General features: G+C 42.7%; 2 protein-coding genes across 18 annotated transcripts in view; one reads left to right on the top strand and one right to left on the bottom strand.

Moving 5' to 3' along the window:
- The window catches only part of LOC146493580 (regulating synaptic membrane exocytosis protein 2-like), a 55,079-nt gene extending 45,888 nt beyond the window's left edge, over positions 1-9,191 (bottom strand). For 6 of the 15 annotated variants that reach the window (XM_085149491.1, XM_085149486.1, XM_085149487.1 and 3 more), the window contains exons 1-4: positions 8,552-9,191; positions 3,153-3,185; positions 2,914-3,015; positions 2,446-2,656 (exon numbers count right to left, since the gene is read on the bottom strand). In XM_085149491.1, coding sequence (XP_085005617.1) covers positions 2,446-2,656; positions 2,914-3,015; positions 3,153-3,185; positions 8,552-8,706 — 501 coding nt within the window. In that variant the 5' untranslated portion in view covers positions 8,707-9,191. The remainder of the gene's footprint in view (positions 1-2,445; positions 2,657-2,913; positions 3,016-3,152; positions 3,186-8,551) is intronic. The other 9 variants (XM_085149493.1, XM_085149494.1, XM_085149496.1 and 6 more) reach the window with 6 other exon arrangements.
- Positions 9,192-11,680: 2,489 nt separating this feature from the next.
- Positions 11,681-19,603, top strand: part of LOC146493579 (uncharacterized) — a 19,806-nt gene continuing 11,883 nt past the window's right edge. Inside the window, exons 1-2 of one of the 3 annotated variants that reach the window (XM_085149511.1) lie at positions 11,681-11,788; positions 11,876-12,019. In XM_085149511.1, coding sequence (XP_085005637.1) covers positions 11,980-12,019 — 40 coding nt within the window. In that variant the 5' untranslated portion in view covers positions 11,681-11,788; positions 11,876-11,979. Of the gene's footprint in view, positions 12,020-18,482; positions 18,658-19,603 lie in introns of those variants that run through there. The other 2 variants (XM_085149512.1, XM_085149513.1) reach the window with 2 other exon arrangements.

Genomic DNA, 19,603 nt, shown 5'->3' with positions numbered 1-19,603 from the left:
CAGCAAACAATTTAACAACACTTTATTGTTCTATAAGCAAGCAATTTATTTATATAGCACTTTCAGACAACTCCCAGCTGAAAACAAAGTGCTGTACACTTGACATGCCAAAAAAACGATACATTGAATAACTTAAAAAATATAAAATACTAATTAGAATTAAATTAAAATAATAAATCAGCACTTTAGATTAAAGGCAGGCAGCCAATGGAGTGAAGCCAGAACGGGAGTTATGTGCTCTCTTTTGCGAATTCTGGGTTAAAAGTTGTGCATCAGCATTTTGAACCAGCTGCAGACGAAAGAGAAGACACAGACTTAATACAAAATACAGTGCATTACAGTAATCCAAATGAGATGAAATAAAAGCATGGGTTACTGTTTCAAAATGTGGCCTGGATAAAATAGGTCTTACCTTTGCCAAGCACCTTAAATGATAAAAACTGGACTTGACAGTAGCCCTAATTTGAGTGTCCAATTTAAAGTCACTGTCCATCTTAAAACCCAAATTAGTAACAACAAGTTTAAAATACTCTGCCAGGGGTCCCAAATCAATAGCGGAGGGATCACTAGGTCTGCAAGGACCAAACACAATCTCCTCTATTTTGCTTGAATTACATTTTTAAAAGTTTAGGGACATCCAAGTTTTAATATCTTCTAGACATGCCAGAAGTGGTTTAATAGAGAAGGCATCTTTCTGCTTCAGAGGCAGATAAATCTGGCAGTTGTCAGCATAACAGTGGAAGGAAATTCCATGCTTTTTAAGGATGGTTCCCAAGGGCTGTAAATATGATGAAAAAAGCAGAGGCTCTAGAATTGAGCCCTGCGGGACCCCAAACTGAAGAGCCGCAGAAAAGGACTCATACCCTAAAAAGTTAACACTAAGTTTGATCAGAAAGATAACACCTAAACCCATTCAAAGTAGTACCACGAATGCCTGCAAGACAGTGTAAACGAGACAGTAATATGTTGTGGTCTACAGAGTCAAAAGCAGCTGTTAGGTCAAGGAGGACAAGAACAACATGATTACCAGAATCACAGGTAGGGAAGATATCATTAAAAACCTTTAAGAGTGCTGACTCAGTGCTATGGAAGTCTTTAAAACCTGCTTGGAAGACCTCAGGATACTATTCTCATTTTTTCTTAAATCATTAAATTGGGAATGTACAATTTTCTCTAAGATTTTAGACAGAAAAGTCAGCTTGGAGATAGGCCTGTGGTTAGTCAATACAGTGTGGTCCAGGGCGGGTTTCTTAAGAAGGGGTTGTACTACTTCCTGCTTAAAATAAGCAGGGACTACACCAGACATTAAACGGCTGTTTATAATAGTAAGAACAGCCTGTGTGAGGCAAAATCTTTTTAAAAAATTGTCAAGGGACAGGATCATTTGGAGAAAAAGAGGGCCTAGATGACCAACCACATCCTCTAAAAAAGAAAGAGTTACAGGCTCAAACTGGTCAAAAACAGCAGAGCAAGGGATCGAGACAGAGGGGTTAGATTCAGGGAGAGATGAGAGCCCGTGTAGCTGCTATCTTCTCATTAATAAAAAAATCCCAACACAAAATCATTAGATAGTTTATGAGAGGCCTCCAAACAGCCACTTTGTGGAGCATTTAAAACTAAGTTGATGGAGTTAAATAACACACGTGGATTATGACTGTTGGAGGAAATTATCTTGTATTAAAAGTATTCCCTTTTAGCCTCCTTGACTGTATCCTGATAGAGACACCAGCAGTCCTTTAAGATTTGAACAGACACCTGCAGTTTGTCCCTCTTCCATCTGCGTTCAGCTCTACAACAGTCCCTCCTCACAGCCCGAGTGGTGTCATTAAACCAAGGCTCGGTTTTAGCCTTGAGCTGCCTGGTTTTTAATGGTGCCACAGAGTCGAGAATAGCTTGGTAGGAAGATTCAAAGCATTAAAATCTGATCCTAAAACAAAACACCTGCACTGCACCTGCTGACCTCATATCAAATTTGTATTGAATTCTGTTTTTAGATTCTTTAAAAATATTTAATCACCAGCTAGAACATGTCTAGAGTAGGAGGCACTCATAGGGATCATTTTCTGTGGAAGAAGAGATGGTAGGAATCTTGATTTATACATAAGTGGGCAGTGACAGTGGTGCTGAAACTTTGTCTATCCCATGAGTCTGGTCTTAAGTAACATTTCCGTTTTACCGTATCAAAGCAGAGCTACCTGAGGGACAATACCAAACACATCCAGACCATGGCTGTATAAACATTTCATTTACCATTTATGAATTGCTGCTGCTTTTATGCACAGTATCCAGCCTGTGTCAATCAAATCAAAGCTAACAGTCTGACATTTAATCGTTTCATTTCAGACGATCTAGAGTTGTTAAACTGTCACTGAAAAAAATAATTAAACTGAAAATGACCCCAGATATTCAGCAATGTCCACAGCAAAAATGCACTCATAGACCAACCTTATTGGCTCTCAAGGAGACACGCCCCCCACAGCGGCCGCAGAAACGACTCTGGCAGTAGCAGCATGCTCGGCCACAGCCATCGGCAAACTTGGTCTTGCGACAGATCCCGCAGGTTGGAGACTCCGCCCGCGCTGTCTGAGCCTCTGGAGATTCCTCACCCAGCTTCTTCATGTGGTCTTTATACATCTCAAACTGCTGATGTAACTTCCTGTGAGGAGGAGGTTTTTAGAGAGAGGAGAGGTCAGAGGGTGACATATGCTAAACTTGTACTGAAGTCTAAAGGACCAGTGAGCTGGTCCTTGTTTGGTTCATTAAAGCGGCGAAGCCAGGCATGTACGATTGGATTTGGACCTTCAGTGTCAGACTGCGACATGATGAATAAACACAGCATCAGGTGTCTACCTGAACTGAGGCTCAGGTGAGACACAAACACCTGTGCTCAGGTAAGCCTCTGGGTTTACTCACATCTGCAGCTCGTTGTCTGTTGGACTTTTAACCTGCAGAACTTCGGACACGTTGGTGGCAACGTTATTGACCAACTGACTGAACCCTGAGAATGGATTCCACCTGTCCAGGTAATACACACAGTCAGCTGACAGGAAGCACATCAGTGGGTGGGAGGGGCAGCGTGGGACACAAGAAATAGCTTATTGAGGAAAAGAGGCGTGGCTAAGGGAGTGCACTCTGGGAGATGAGGTACTTACGAGGACGAGGGAGGTTTCACTTCCTCCTGCTCCCTGCAGACATAGACATGGCGATGATAACGATGATGATGATGATGATGATGTCAGTGATATAATTAATCATGAAATAATATAAAAACAAAATCATAACAGAAACAAACTGAAACTGAAGCTTTAAATTAGAGCCCTGCATTGGGACTGGGATCCCACCCAACACAAATCTCGCAGGAGTGTTCTTTTTTTTTTTTGCAAAAAAAAAAGGCAAAAAACCCCCAAAAAAACAAGGAGATCGATGGGATTTTTAAAAATAATCTCTATTTACAGAACTTCATGAAATGTACTGAAGGAAGAATGATAAAAATTCTTCTGCTCATGAACATTCAGACACACTATGTCCATGCTGCCACCCCTATTTAATGGCCATGTGATTGCAAGTTGAATGCATGCATGATAAGAGTGCCATGTTTTTGTGTTTGTAACTTTTCACAGCTCTTCAGGAAATCAGAACTTCTGACAGTTAAAATATGAAATAAAACTTCCTTATTCAAAAAAAAAAAGGAGTGGGGGGTTTTAAGGTTGCCGTGGGCAACAGTTGGTCTCAAAATTGTTAGCAGGACAAAGAGTGCAACTGCTGTTGGTAACAAAATTCAGATTGGAGAGTCTAAAACTAAAGAAAAGAATGGAAAGATGGATATTTGGAAAAGCTTTAAAATCGTTATAAAATAAAGAAAGTAAAGCGCTGGACATAAAGTGCCACATACACATGCATTAATCATAGCGTGTTTATAATGTGGTTCACGTGACCAACTCACTACTACCCCAGTGGGCAAGACATTACAGCTGATAGTACTGCAGGACAAAAGTGTTGTTTTTTTCACCTGTCTCAACCCAAGATTAACTGGATAATCAATTGATTGAAGTAAAATGAAGACATGGAGAGACGCTTTATTTAAATCCCTGAAAGTGGCGACGTCTCTCATAAAGGCTCCAGTTCGATAACATCTACATGCATCTTGTAGAGAATCCCTCACCTTCTGCTGCTGCCAGGACGAAAGCTTTCAAAAGCTACAGGTACTTCTGATCTAGGTAAATAATGCAATGTGTAGGAGGTGAAGAGCAAGAAACTGTTTATTGTTAAAGCAAAGGTAAGTGCTACATAGTTCGCTTAAACGAACTACCACATGTAAATCTTATATTTTGTTGACTCGTACATTTACAGTGTAGTGTCAGAAAAGTTCTGGTAGTATTAATTTGTCACATTATTATCATGTTCTAACAGTATAGTTGAGCATTTTTCCAATTTTAGTTAAATATTAAGACAGTTTAAATGAGCTGCACTGACAGCCTGAGTTGCTGTGGAGAAGCAGGTATTGGTGGGATTTGGCCTGTAAGGCACGGCTAGCAGATGTACTCACATGCCATACTCTACATCCTTCTGGCAGCTGTAAATAAATGCTGATTAGTGCATCTGATAGCACAGAAACTAAATGGCATTTTGTTTAAGTTAAACATGCGGACGTTTGATGGATGGCTGGAGGGCAAAGGACTGAAGTACTGTTTTGCCCTCAAGGAGGGTGAGTCCTAGTGGCTCTGACGTCATGTGAAAGCTATGAATATCAATAAGTCTGTGGGTGCGGGCAGGATTGGACACAGACGGACAGCGGGAGTGGGTGGTAATGGTCAGAAATTCAGAAGAAGAGGGATTTTAAAAAACAAATAAAACAAAAAACAGTCCCACACAGGGCTCTACTTCAAATAAGCAGAAACAAAATGAGACATCGAGCTGCTGAAACGGGATTAATTCACTTCTCCTCTGCCACCACCAGGATGCGTCAGAATGCAACAACTCACCCAGTAGCACACACAGCAGAAACGGTTTGTTTGTTTGTTTGTTTGTTTGTTTGTCCAACCATAAAGGTAAACAAACTGATCAAACAAACAAAGGATTCACTGAAATGATTTTATTAGTCTTCCTGTCACTTCACCAGTTCTTAACTGAAAATCAAACATAAAAGCAAAATGAACAAAATATGAATGAAACAATAAAATAAGTAAATGCACACGGTCAACAGTCATGATGCAGGCTTGGCCGAGGCCTGACATGATGTCACAGCAGCTGCATAAGAGTCTGCAAGCGGAGTTTCGGAAGGTCTGTGATTTATGGTCTAATCACATGCTGGCAATAAAATCATGAAAGTGTTGCGATGTCTGCCCTGTCCTGCCCTGAAAGGTTGGCAGCTGGTCTACAGTGTGTGCCATCTCTTTAACACAGCAATGTTTACATAGAAGTCATTGCTGATTTGCTCATACTTGTGACACACACCAAACAAACCACAAACAAAAAAGCAAAACAAACAAACAAAACTTTCAAAGCTAATCGTGCTTGGGATAGGCAGTAAGTGACAGGCAATGTAGGGGCTTAAAAAAACAAAAGAAAAAAAAACATCCAACACACAGTGAGGACAGTAAGATGCTCGGTTTTACTTCACTGATGAAAGGGCCCACACAAACTAAACATTTTAAACAGACTAAAATAAAACTGTGTCAGATGTGTTCACGAAGACTGCTTTGAAACCCTTTGACCTCAGTGACTCTGCAGTGACATCTGGAGGCCACAGGTGGTTACAGCACCTCACAGATAGCTACAGTCCTCAGACGGCCCAAAACCACCAGATGCTCTGATCCCTGTTAAACCACGAACCCCCTCATCCACCAAGCAACACCCACACTAATGGGATAACTGGATTTAGTCTGCAGTTACAGTAAACTCGAGAGACAGACTGTTAAGAACCAGCGAGCCTGTAAAACCTACAATATAGTTCATTTGGAAGATTTTACATTAAAATCACGTCATGAAGGATTTGAGCAAAGATTCCAAAACATTTCAACATGACATAAAAATGTGACTTAAAATTATTCATCTATTATCTGATGAGCTTTCACATTTATCTGGTGACCTTCTCGAGTGAATGTATAAACATTTACTGTATGTAGATCAGGACAACACTCTGATGTTAGATATAACCCTGTGTGAGGAGACACAAAAATTACAAACAACTCTTCAAGGATGCATTTATGGTAAATGGATGCTGGGTCTGCCCGGAACACCTCATCCAGGAGGCGCCCAGGAGGCATCCTTGTCAGATGCCAAACTGGCTCCTTTCGATGTGGAGGAGCAGCGGCTCTACTCTGAGCCCCTCCCGGATGGCTGAACTTCTCACCCTATCTCTAAGGGAGAGTCCAGCCACCCTTCGGAGGAAGCTCATTTCCGCCGCTTCTATCCGCGATCTCATTCTTTCGGTCACTACCTACAGCTCGTGACCATAGGTGAGGGTAGGGACGTAGATCGACCGGTAAATTGAAAGATTTGCTTTTATGCTCAGCTCTCTCTTCACCACTATGAGAACCAGTCTATAATAAATAACACAATAAAAGGCTGATTGATCATTACCAAAACATTTTCCATTTACTGGTGAAACTGATCTGCTGAATGAACCAATGAACCTCTGTTTAATATGCAGATCACCAGCCTATTTGATTTTATTATTATGTCAAAAATGAAGACATTTCAGTGGACTGTGTTGCTCTGTGAAGGGAGGAGTATTTATTCCTTAAATACTGACTGCTTTCAGCAGAAAGTTCTAACTCACTTCAGTCTGTGCACCACATTCAGACCAGTTTGATCACTAAAAATATTTCCCAGTGACCTTCACATGGTTCCCCTTTATTTTGGTGTAAAGAAGTTTAATTTCATTCTAAAACATCTCAGAAAACACCAAAGAGGCAGAGCAATTATGTCACTTCCTGACAATGCTCAGGAAAAACAACCTGGGTCAAAAGATGCTACTGCTAATCTTTATGCCAGCACGCTAAAAGATTAGCAGCTGGCATATTTATATCACAGCTTCAGCAGATCAATCAGCACAGCTCAGAAGATAGCTGACAACTCTCTGCCCTCCCAATCACATCCTTGTTCTCACCTAAAGGATCTGTTGTTCTCTGCCAATCAGTACAGGTCCCTCAAATGAAACTCAGAAACAGCTTCTTCTCTGTGAGCTCAATATCAACCCAATTAAAAGTGATCAGTGAAACAGTTCATCAATCAGCCTAACCTAACATACAGCAAAATTTTATAGGGGAGTGAATTAGATTAATGATTGCATTAAGCAGTTATTCTAATACCCACATAGCAAAATTGGTATGGCCCGGATCTGGCCCGCACAATGTGCTTACACATGGCCCACATACCGCAAAGAATGATGGCCCTTTGGTGGCCCAGATCAGTATTGCCAGAGGTGGTCTACACATGAGCCAGCACAAGGCCAGTTGCAGACACACTGGTGGTCCTGTACTGACCCAGAACAGTTTCAGCTCTGGCACTAGATGTAAGCCTAATGTGTACCTTAATCAAGCCATGTAATAACAACATGCCGGAACATAATAGTGCAAAGTAACATGAAGAACGATTCTTATATAGTGCTTTTCTACTCTGCCGGATTACGGAAAGCACTGAACACAACATTCCACATTCACTCAATCACACCCTTTCTATCAACTGAGTACGTCCTAACTACATTAATATACATTCACACTCTTGACATGCAGATAGGAGAAGCTAGGGAGATTGAACCACTAACCTTCTGATCAGTAGGTGACTTGCTTTACCTCCTGAGCTACAGCCACCCAGTGGTAAACATGAGTAAACCTTCACTAGGTTTTGGATAAAGTGTACACTCACAAACCTGTCAAACCTGCATTTGAAATGTTGGCTACCATAGCAGTATAGTATTGCAACATGGGATTTGGGTCTTCAAACTAAAATAGGAAATTAGGAACATGCATAGTGCCATCAATGCCAGACTTGGCCCACATCTGGTTGGAATACACCCTGCCATGACACCAGTCAGTCAGAAGTGCCAGCTTGATGATAGATCTGGGCCAGACCCGTTTTCTATGAACCTGGGCCACATAAACCAAACCACAATCGAGCCAGATACGGCATGCCATCACTTAAACAGTGACAACTATGCCAAGCCTGGCCCATATCTGGATGACATGCTACTTAGCATGCCAGACGTCAGCCAGCAGTGCCGGTGTGAACACCGGCTTGACACCAGATCCGGGCCAGACCAGCGTGCTGTGTGGGTATAACCATTTCTGATCAGTTTAATCGGTTTTGTTTTTAAGTAAACTCCAAATTTATGAGCAGCTTTTAAATCTTTACTTTATTTTATCTTTACTTTTTTTTTTCTTCTGTTGCTGCCTGAACACCTGCAGTCTGCTTCTGCCACTGACGATCTGGAGAGGTCAACTTCCTGTTAAACCTTCCTGCTGCAGCTGCTGAGGTTTTTTAATTAAAATGCTCACTGATGCTTTTATTTTCTCTGAACACCAGCTGATTCCATAATCAATAATCTTACTTGAGCATGCTCTTTTCCTTCGTCTCCTCCTCCTTCTGCCTCTCCATCACCGACAGGATGATGCTGCGCTCCTCCTCCGTCAGGTGGCTCAGGTCCGGCAGCTCCGGCCCAAGCCCAGGCGCCGCGGCCAGTGCCGGTCCAGCCGGCCCGGACATTGTGTCTGTGGGCCGCTGGAAGAGAAGGTAGCGTCGGTCAGGCCAGAGCCACGTGACTGGATCCCGTCATCATAATCATAAATGATGATGTTAACGACGAAGGCCAGGGAGCTGCAAAGTGTTCACATTATTTTGTCCAGCTCCAGGTGCGTTCAGCGGCTCTGCTGCCGCGGTGAAGGCTCGAGGAGCCGCTCCACCTGCAGCTGCACCTCCATCAGACCATCCACCATTCACCACCATCCTCCTCCTCCTCCGGCTCACCAGCAGGCGCAGCGGCGTCCTTTTGCTCGCTACTCCGCAGTCATGTCGCCTCCGGGGTCAGCGGCGGTTCCGTCCCGCTCCTCCCGGCCCTGCGGCCCTAATGCTTGGCCTTCTGTGGTCGCGGTGTCCCGCTGTGGTTGTCCGGTGCTTCTCGGCGATAACAGGCGCAGGGGCGAGGAGGAGAAAATAAATAAATCTTCACATGACGGGGAGGGAGGGGGGCACGACGTGACGTACTACAACAAAGATCAGCTGGTCGGGCGGGGGGAGGAGCTAAAGATAGAGCTGCAGAGGAAGCTACAAACAGCGTCATCAGTCAGTCACCCAGTCAACTGATGGATCGATAACAAACATATTTAATAATGTGAAAGAATAATGGTACAGCGTAGAGCTGCCACTCAGACAAAAGAAAACGTTAGTACATTATAATATTGATATTGTAAGAAGCTAAAATGTTTTTGCTAAAACGTGATAATTATGTATATTTTAATAAAGTGATATTATGTTGTGAATTATGTACGTGAAAAGTATATTGTTCTGATAGTATATTGAACAAACATGAAAAGTATAACGTTAGAAAAACAAACTTTTCAGGTTATAACGTGATATAGCTCTACTTTTCTTTTGCCTGGGTGGCAGCTCTACGCTTCAGTAAGAGCGAATTAAAACAAATTAAAAATACACCACTTTAAATTTAAAGTAGAAAGTGTAGAATTCATGAAATACAGGCCGTCTGTGAATTCTAACAGACACAATTATAAACGATAATACAGTGTAATCTAATCGAAAAGACTGTAGTGCTATGTAACACAAGTTATGTCAAAGTATATATTATATTATCTAAGACATTAACCTATGATTTTTAAGCTAAGTGATATCTATTAAGCTATAGGTGCTGCTGTTTCTGCGTGAAAACTACAATAATTACATTTAAAAAAGAGGCATCATGCAGGAATTTGCAGTGAAAAGAGTCTAAGGAAATTCACTGTTCATTGGCATTGCGTGAAGGTACAGCTGTTTAGACAGGTCAACCCTAATCTGACAGTCAGTCATTATTCACAAGTTAATAAATATGCGATAACGACCCGGCAGCATAATGAACTAACTGCCAACCTGGAAAGTCTGCTGCCGATGGGCGCCGCCCTGCCCGTACGTTCCAAATTGTGTTATGTTCTTTTTGTGTTCAAATGTTGGCATAAATATTTTCTGTATGCCAACGCTGGCATTATGATTGACTGGGTTTTATGTGCCTAAAGAAGAAAATGTGAAGAGTACTGTGCATATTATTTAAAGAAAAATATGTTACAGTGTCCATGCCAAAGCTGTTTATGATTAAAGTTATAATAATCCTAATTATTCTGTATTTGTTAGTTAGCACCAAAAGCAAGGTAATTTTGTTTGTTTGTTTATTACTTTATCGTAACAATGCTTCTGTGAATCCTATATTGTTGGAAAGCCTGTTTATTTCCGCTTAAATGGTGCCACTTTTTTAAGGAAAATGTATTTGTGGGTTGCGTAGCAGAGTTGAGTATGTGGCCTGAGCCCATGAAAAACTTCTTTGCTAGTGTCAAACAGCTGATTTACTCTTGTTTATTGTCGTGTTCCAACAATATAAAATGTGTTGCCAAGAAGAATTGTTACAACAAAGAAGTAATCAGCCAAAGACAAATGTCCTTACTTTTTGTGCTAGGTTTATCAACAGCAATATGCTGTGACAGGTACAGAGTACAAGGGAGCACTGCGGTTTAGAGACTGAAGACATCACCTAGAGCGATGAAACACTACTCCCACTGAAAGTCCACTAAACCAATCCCAGTGGTCTCAGTTTATTCCTCACGTCCTTCTTGCCTTCCATATGTTCCTGTATCTCTTTTTTGTCTGTGGTTTATTCTATAGACTCATGTATGAAGTCAGTCATGTGTGAACCTTCCTTCCTGCAGCTCAGCTTCAGCCACTGGATATGTCACTTTATGTTTGAGACTGTATGAAGAGTTTTCTGCAGATTAAGAAATAATCTGTGTGCTGAGTAATATGTCTTTCCAGATATCTTCCTCACTGCAAAAGTGGTAACTGAAGGGTTTAACAAATGATTGAGTAGTCAGATGTTTGTTCAGTACTGCATTCACTGTGAAACCTTTCTCACAAATGGAGTTTGATTTGCTTCTCTCCAGTCTGATTCCTCATGTGATATTTCAGGCTGTTCTCACACTCGTGGCTGGAAAATGTTTTTTTCTCTGGGTTCTTGGTCTGCACAGTCTGTTCGACCATTGTCCAGCTCCAGCTGCTCACCGCAGCACTTTTGCTGCTTTAAGCCTGACAGTCAAGTGAACTATTTGTTGCATGCCCTGCAACTGCTTTTCACCATGTGGATGGCCATTTGCCGAGTCATGTGCAAGAACCCTTTCTCACAGAACAGGCAAGTGAACTGGCACTCCAGTGTGTGAAGTGCCTTCAGATTGACAGATTGTAGTTGAATCAGGGCTGTGGAAATGACGAAAATATATTAGATGATAGACGATTATACTCATGTATTTTGTGCTGTTGCAAAAATTACTGTTTACTGCAATATTTTTCCATTGCTTTAGATCCGGGGTGGCAAACTCCAGGCCTCGAGAGCCAGTGTCCTTCAGGTTTTAGATATAACCCTGGGTCAACACACCTGAATCAAATGATTAGTTCATTACCAGGCCTCTGGATAACTTCAAGAAATGTCGAGGAGGTAATTTAGCCATTTACACATCTAAAACCTGCAGGACACCAGCTCTCAAGGCCTGGAGTTGGCCACCACTGCTTTAGATGATGATTTGCAATACTTTCCATGGTATAGTCACCACCCACCAAACAACAACAGATATGTGCAGGAGCTGAACAACATATACCTTTATGAGTTTAACTGTGCACTCCACAGACTGGACATCTGCAGTTGTCGTTTGCAGACAGCCTAGTTTCCTAACAACCATACAGGAGCAGTAATGTTAGCTGGAGGCCTGAGGAAAGCACCTGCGTGACCACATGGAGTCATCTAGTGTGTGTTGCTATAGGATAATGCCAGGTAAAGCCCATATTTATTTCATTACTGATCATTTCATTTAAATGTATATGAGAAATAGTACTTTTGATGTGGTGATTATATAAACTATTCACTGAATTTACCGAAAATGCATTATATTGTGATATAGATTCTTATGTTATCTTATCTAAATGTAAATGCTGAGTCCTTTTTACACACTAAGGTTAATTATGGAGTTCCACTTGGACCAATTCTGTCCAAGTGGTTCATGGTTCCCTTAGGCAGTATCATTAGATGGCATACCATACAGTTTCACTCGTATGGAGATTATATCCAACTTTATCTATCCATAAATCCAGATAACACACACCAGTTCGTTAAACTGCAGGAATGTCTAAGCCACAAAGACCAGTATGACCTCTAGTTTTCTGCTTCTAAATTCAGGTAAAATTGGGGTTATTGTATTTCATCAAAAAATCTTAGAAATCCTGTATCTAACCAGATGCTTACAATGGATGGTATTACCTTGGTCTCCAGTAACACTGTGAGGAATCTTGGAGCCATTTTTGACCAGGATATTTCCTTCAATACACATATTAAACTATTAACTGAGAAGCCTCAGTTGAAAGAAACTGGTCTTAACAACAGAGCTAATGTGATAAAACACTGTCAAAAGTCACACCAAGGTTCTTTGCAACCAAATGATAGTAAGAAACTAAAAGACCAATGGTGATGTTTTATCAGTCTAACAGGATGGGTTATCAAATAAAATAATTTCTGTTTTACTTTTGTTCAGGCTGAGGAAATCAATCTCATCCAATATGGTTCCAATTTGGCTCTAGTCATTTACCAGCTCTTGCAATCGGCATTTGTTTTTAGACCATTCATAACTGCTTTTTTTTGTCCTATCATGTTACAGCTAAATAATTACCAAAGTGTTCATTCTGTTCATCTGGACGTAGCGTTTTCAGTGGGAGACGGGTTAGGCATAAAGCATAGAAGCTATCCAAGAAAGGCTCGAGTCAGAAACTTTACGTTCTGCAGAATAAGCAAAGAAGGACCGAAGAGTTACGCTACAGGGCCCAAGAGGACATCATTCGCCATCTTGCAGTGCTGTGATTGCAGCCACTCCCCAACTCTCTGTGAATGGTACTTATGGCCATTAATCAATGGTCACTGATCGGTGGTCTTTAATCAGTGGTTGAAGATCAATAGTCATAACCATTTGCATATTAATGAACTGACCTCACAGCCCATTGTTCACAAGTGGTGGTGAGTTTCAGTCATTGTGCAAATGTACTGTTTATAAGGTTGAGGAAACTTCCACTCGGCTGAGATGGAAGAAGTCACTTGGATGAGTGACTAAACGTTTCTCCCACTTAAAACGCTATGTCCAGATGAACAGAATCAACTTTTTGGGGTTTGCCCGGTACAGCTCTTTCCCCGCTTTGTATCTAATCTCTCTCTCCCTCTGTTTCAGTGCTTTTCCAGCAGAGACTTTTGCTATGCTCCCACATTCCATGATTTTGAATCCCTGTGTACTCAGTAAAGCTTTGTTAAAATTACTGTCTCGATTGTGTCTGCATTTGGGCCCACTCCCATGTACTGGCTCCCAGGCCCCTTGACAACTGTGTTATTGCTTGCTCTAAATCAGGGGTCGGCAACCGTTCTGATGATGAGTGCCATCTAAAATTTCCTCAGAGGTCAATGTACCATATGATTGCATTAGCAATAAATTTAATAACGGCCTATATTAACAGTTACACACATTTTGACAAAAGCCCAGCCCATCAGGTATTATAGGAAAAGCCATAACGCATTTGAATGAAAACAAACGCTTTTGTGACAGTGATGTACACTGTCTTGTTGGTATATGTATGATTTCTATACATTTTACATCAGATGAAAACTTTGTAAGATTGTAAGGTTGTAAGATTCAGATAATTATTTATTGAAAGCTAGACATTTTAAATAAGAATAGGAAAGAAAAGTATTTCTTTGTGCCCCCCTTTCCCTGTTAATGCCCTTCCTGGCCCCCCTGGCAAAACTTTGCTAGACCTGTCACTGCACAGTTACCAGCTGTCAGCTACTTGGAAAATGATCCTGGTGTTATTTGTCTCTCAGAAACAGTTCATAACTTCCCTTCAACTCATTAATGCCACCTTAAAGGTAACCCTGTTTCTCCATCACCTGTTCAGCTCTGATGATCCAGTAAGGACATCTCCTGGTTTCCCCCCTCACCAGATAACCAAACCGACATAATGACCAGCAGCTTTTACAGCTGTGGCTCCAGCAAACATCAGCTGATACTAGAAATTAATATTAAATAAATTCTAACAACAGCTGATCAATCTTAAACATGCTGCTGTTGTTTAGCGCGACATACGCTGGCTTCCTCTTTCTGGTGCAAAGTGGGCGATAAACAAACAAGAGAGAGGGGACTTGTGTCAGAAATGCCGATCAGCTGATCATTGATCAGTTTCATGATTGAAGTAGCAACAGGAGAGGGAGGGGGAGAGAATGAGAGAAGAAGAGGTAGCTGACAGCGTAAAGATGCAGAACAACTCCAGCTTTGTGTCTTTTATCGATTCTAGCTGATGTACGGGACAAACTGTGTCCCTATCGGCTCAGTACGAAATGAGTAATATTTTCTTTGAATATGGGACGATTCCATTTTTTACGGGACGGTTGGCAAGTCTACCAAACTAACCTTATGAATGAAATAAAGTTCACTATCAGTAACATCATAGCACCCACCCTGGGTGTATAGAAACTCTGTCACGTTAGCTAGTACGCAGTACTAGGTATTGTAGCTGACTGTACAAAAGTCAGCACAACAAAAATAAACTACACCTAAATTTGGTTTATATCTGACCCAGGCAAACTGCAGTCTTCTTACCTGAAGTTCAGTTCACTTGACACTCGGACCAGCAGCCGCCTCGAGTCTCTCCTTCTGCCTCCCCTTTCCCTCATCCACCTGCTGGCCTCAGTGGAAGCTCCGCCATAGCCACCACCAAAAAACTGAGTTATTTTTACACATCGGCCAGCATCTGGCCAGTCCACCCCCTTTTATTGTTATACCGTTACAAAAAACTAACAAACAGAAAAAAAAAACATTGGCACTTAAAAACAAGAAATCACCATCCGCCCATGCCTGATGGCCAGATGTCCCGATGGCCAGTCCAGCTATGGTAGTGACATCAGTTAACCCAGCTGGAACGCATGCCCAGGGTTGCCGACCCCTGCTCTGAATACTCAGCATGAGGACTGAGTGAAGAGTTTAGAGAGTTCAGCAATAAGAACTTTTAGCCATTCATGCAAAATGCTGTTCCTTCTCCTTTAAAATCCGAGCCTTTGATTCAAGGGGATATTTTGCACAGCCTGTTTTGTTTATATAACTCCCATAAAACAATGGGGTTTGAACACCCTGTGGCAAAGTAAGATGCATATTTTGTAGTGCATATTGTAGTTTCAATATGGTGGACATCTAGCGTCACATTGTTAAGGAGACTAGTTCAAATTCATTGCACACAGCCTTTCTCTTTTCCTAAGTCTATGACCATTTTCCTACCCTCTTTTCCTCAAGAGGGTAGGAACGTACAGTTACGGTGTAACCTTGGTTCTCTTAATGAGAGACTACCTCTCCACACCGTTACATATTTCATATGTACGGGGTACGACCCCCCCCCCTTGGTCGTGGCGTGTGGATACTTCTTTAAGACACTCCGACTCGCCCGGCCACGGCCCACAGCTCACGTATAAAGCAGCTGTGCAGACGTGACACCGGTGATAGTTTGATCGGAACATGTCTCCGAGCGGCCTGACAGCGGAGAGATAGTCTCTCATTAAGAGAACCAAGATTACTCCGTAACCGTACGTTCTCTAGCATATCAAGACTATCTCTCCATACCGTTACATATTCCATATGTACTGGGTAACTTTGTAAGATACTCTGCGAGGAAACAGTGTAACCGAACAGCCGAGAGTGAAGGTGCCGGGACTCAATGACAACGTACCAATAGACACACCACCCTGGTCAGGCAGACTGCCAGAGAGCGCAACACACCAAGCTGCCTTGCAGCATCCCGCCGGTCGCATAGGCCTACGACATGCGAGCAATGCCAGACAGAGAGTCGGCGCTACAGGCTGGAGAACTCTCACTCACCACAGCGAGGTCCAACTGGCGTGTAAGCCGGTGAAGCGGGCAACACGCCAGGGGAACACAGCCAGCAACTGCAGGTCAAGCTAGGGATGTGCCCTGTCCTCAAAGCCGAAGCCGCCCCTTGCTGTCGACAGACAGGGAGGGGGGCTGGCAGACTAGCCTGCTGGAATGGAGGGCTGAGCAAGCCGATGACCCGAAGGTCCACCCCAAGCACCGTCACCACGTCAGACTGGGGAGCTCTCACTCACTGGCCGAAGTGAGTGAGAGCAAGGTCTGACAAGCGTGTAAACCCGCGGCACGCAGTAAGCACACCAGAAAGCACACCAGAAAGCACGGGCGGTCGGCAATTCAATTCAATTCAATTCAATTCAATTCAATTCAATTTTATTTATATAGCGCCAAATCACAACAAAAGTCGCCTCAAGGACGAGCCCGTGTGCACGCTCACGAAAGATCCCCAGCTGGAGCCTGGGGAGCCCAGGGCCCGAACCTGGAATCCCAGGAGCAGAGTGAGGAGAGTTAGCTCACCGAGCTGCTTAGTGGGGACCCCACTGGCCGCGCAACCCGGCAAGAACCGGGCAACACCAGACAGGGAGCCAGCGCCGCAGGCTGGGGAACACTCACTCACTGGCTGAGGCATCAGACACAGCGAGGACCGGCTGGCGCGCAAGCCGGCGAAGCGCGGCAGGACGCAGCAGCCGCAGCAGCTCATGTGCCAGACAGGGACTGACTAAAGAGGCTGAAGAACACACACTCGCTGGCTGAGCAGCTGGCACAGCGAGGGCCGGCTGGCGCGTAAACCGGCTGGCGCGTAAACCGGCTGGCGCGTAAACCGGCGAAGCGCGGGCAATACGCCAGGGAAACATAGCCTGCAGCGGCAGCGGCTTAAGCTGCAGTCACAGTGGAGAATCCGCCCCACTCAAGCAATGACTGGAGCCCTGCTGGCCATGTGAACAGCACACTGTGGGCAACACGCCAGACAGAATAGGCTACACTAGGCTGGAGAATTGTCACTCGCTGCAGCGAGGTCAGACTGGCGTGTAAGCTGGCGAACGCGGGCAATATGCCAGGGGAACCCAGTCTACCACTCGAGCACGGCAGCTGGCTATTGCCGTGACAGAAACCCGCGATATGCGGATGACGCTCCAGAAGGGAAGTCGGAGCTGCTGGCTGGAGAGGCCGAGTCATAACAGATCCCCGCTTGGCACTGAGCAGTGACACAGTGCCAGGGAGAGACTTTTCGTGGCTGTTTTGATATTGCTCTCTCTCTTAACTGATCAATTCTCACTGTGGTAGCAGCTTTAAACTCGGTATGACCCAGGATGATAGAGGGTGTCCAGTCTGGATCGCATTCCAGCATTTTGTATTCTGGTTTTCCTACAAAACACAACAAATTCAATTCAAATCAATATAAGACTTATTTGTAACCTACATCAACAATTATGTTATGATTAATTACGAAATAACTATAACAGAAGACTTACCTTTGTGGAAATGCTTGGAGCAGACTAACATGTGAGCTGGAGTGCTCTGGAACGTTATATTTGGTCTTTGAATGGCTGCAATCCAGGCCATCCGTCGTCTCTTTGTTACTTCGGAAACATGGCTTGAACAATTTCTCTTCCACAACGGAAGTCGATAAAGACCGATCTCTTTACCCATTGGCTTCCCATGGCTGTCATGCGACCGGCTATTGCAGTTAATAATACTACAGCTTCTTGCCATTCTTTGTGTTTCTTTTTATCGCTATGTGACTGTTTTCATGTGAAAGCATGCGTGCGCTAGTACCGCTTGCCACTCGTACCTACAATCCTTTGCGGTTTTACCCCGGAAATGACATCACATTTTCAATCTCTATACACTGGAGGGTAATTAGGGGGTGGAGACAGCACGGACAAATCAAGAGTAACAAGTAAGGGAACGCAAAACTTAATATAACACACAAGGTAACAAACATAGAAACCAGGACTAAGATACACAAAGTTGACATAGACAGAAGACAAAATATAGAGACATGACAGTCTGTAAGGAAACATAGAGGAGTTAAAGAAACACAGAAACCAAAGTAGAGGAATAGAATGGAAATATAAAATAAACCGAACAAAAGCAAGCAAGGAACAAAAGATATTTTATGTAACCAAGAAAAAAAACATCACTCACACATGTGAGTATGAAAATATCTGAATATAATAACCCTTTACTTTCATAAGTAAAAAGTATTAGTATTGTACTTGGTATCAGTGATACTGCATTTGACCAATTTTTGCAGTATGATGTACCAGTTGTTGTAATCACGCCGGAAATATACTTTTATTTCGCGTCATTGTAGCTTTATTTTTAAGTGTCCCGGAAGTAGTAACTGACACTTCAGAGGACTTGACCCACCCTCTGTTAGTAGATTGAACCGCAGAGCCAGAAAGTCCTCCAGAGTCCGGTTCTGTGGACAGAATAGAGGGGGACTGACATAGTTAACCGCCGGATGTGGAATTAAAAGCGGAAATGGAGGCGAGAAGAGGAGGTTAGTTTAATTCCTGTTGCTAGAAACGGAGCTGCTAAGCTAACGTTAGCATCGTGCTAATTTCAGCTTCTCCTTGCTCTTATTTTACGTCACTTCCTCTTAGCTCCTACTTGCGTACATAGCGTACTAGGAGGAGAGCGGAGGACTGCAGAAAGTTAGATCTTAACTGAAACCGTTCCTGACGCTGTTCTGACAGCATCGATCCTGGTGCCAGCAGTTACCAGTTTCTGTGCTTTCTGCATTTCACTGGGCGTTTCTCAAGTACGCAAGTACATACTCGCATTCTTGTTAATCCGGAGCCGTTTCTCAATATGCGTACTTTTGTGTGGTGGGGGGTTCTCGGTCTTAATTAGCAGTTTAAACATTTCAGAATTAAATGAGCAAAAGACAGTGTTACAGAGTGTTTCGTGTAATAACAATTAGACACAGTCTAAGAAGATACCAAACAAGGAATAGAATAGAATAGAATTCAACTTTATTGTCATTGCAGATGTCACAGGTACAGGGCAACGAAATGCAGTTTGCATCCATCCAGAAGTGCTTTAGCCATGATATAGATATATTACAATATATATTAGCAATAATAGAGATATGTAAGTATATTACAGAAATGGGTCTATTACGGTATGTAATATGTACACGGTATGAAGTATGTTATGAATATGCTATAACTATAAGTATGTACAGGCTGTAGTGAGTACAAGCTATGTACAGGCTATGAACAGGATATAAATATGAAAAAAAACTATACAGAATATGAAATACAGAACTTTACAGAAATATGAGATATACAGCTATACAGAAATGGGAACTATGCAAGTTGTAAACAGTTATAGAATTAAAAATGATCGTATGATTATTTACACAGAACTATATAGTAGTGCAGTTAAGAGGCTATATAAAGTGCTAGTGGTTGTGAGTGGTGGTTCAGTCCATGTTATTATTG

Source organism: Neolamprologus multifasciatus, chromosome 22 (assembly GCF_963576455.1).
Source record: "Neolamprologus multifasciatus chromosome 22, fNeoMul1.2, whole genome shotgun sequence".
Taxonomy (NCBI): Eukaryota; Metazoa; Chordata; class Actinopteri; order Cichliformes; family Cichlidae; genus Neolamprologus; species Neolamprologus multifasciatus.
This window is presented reverse-complemented; position numbering and strand designations above follow the sequence as displayed.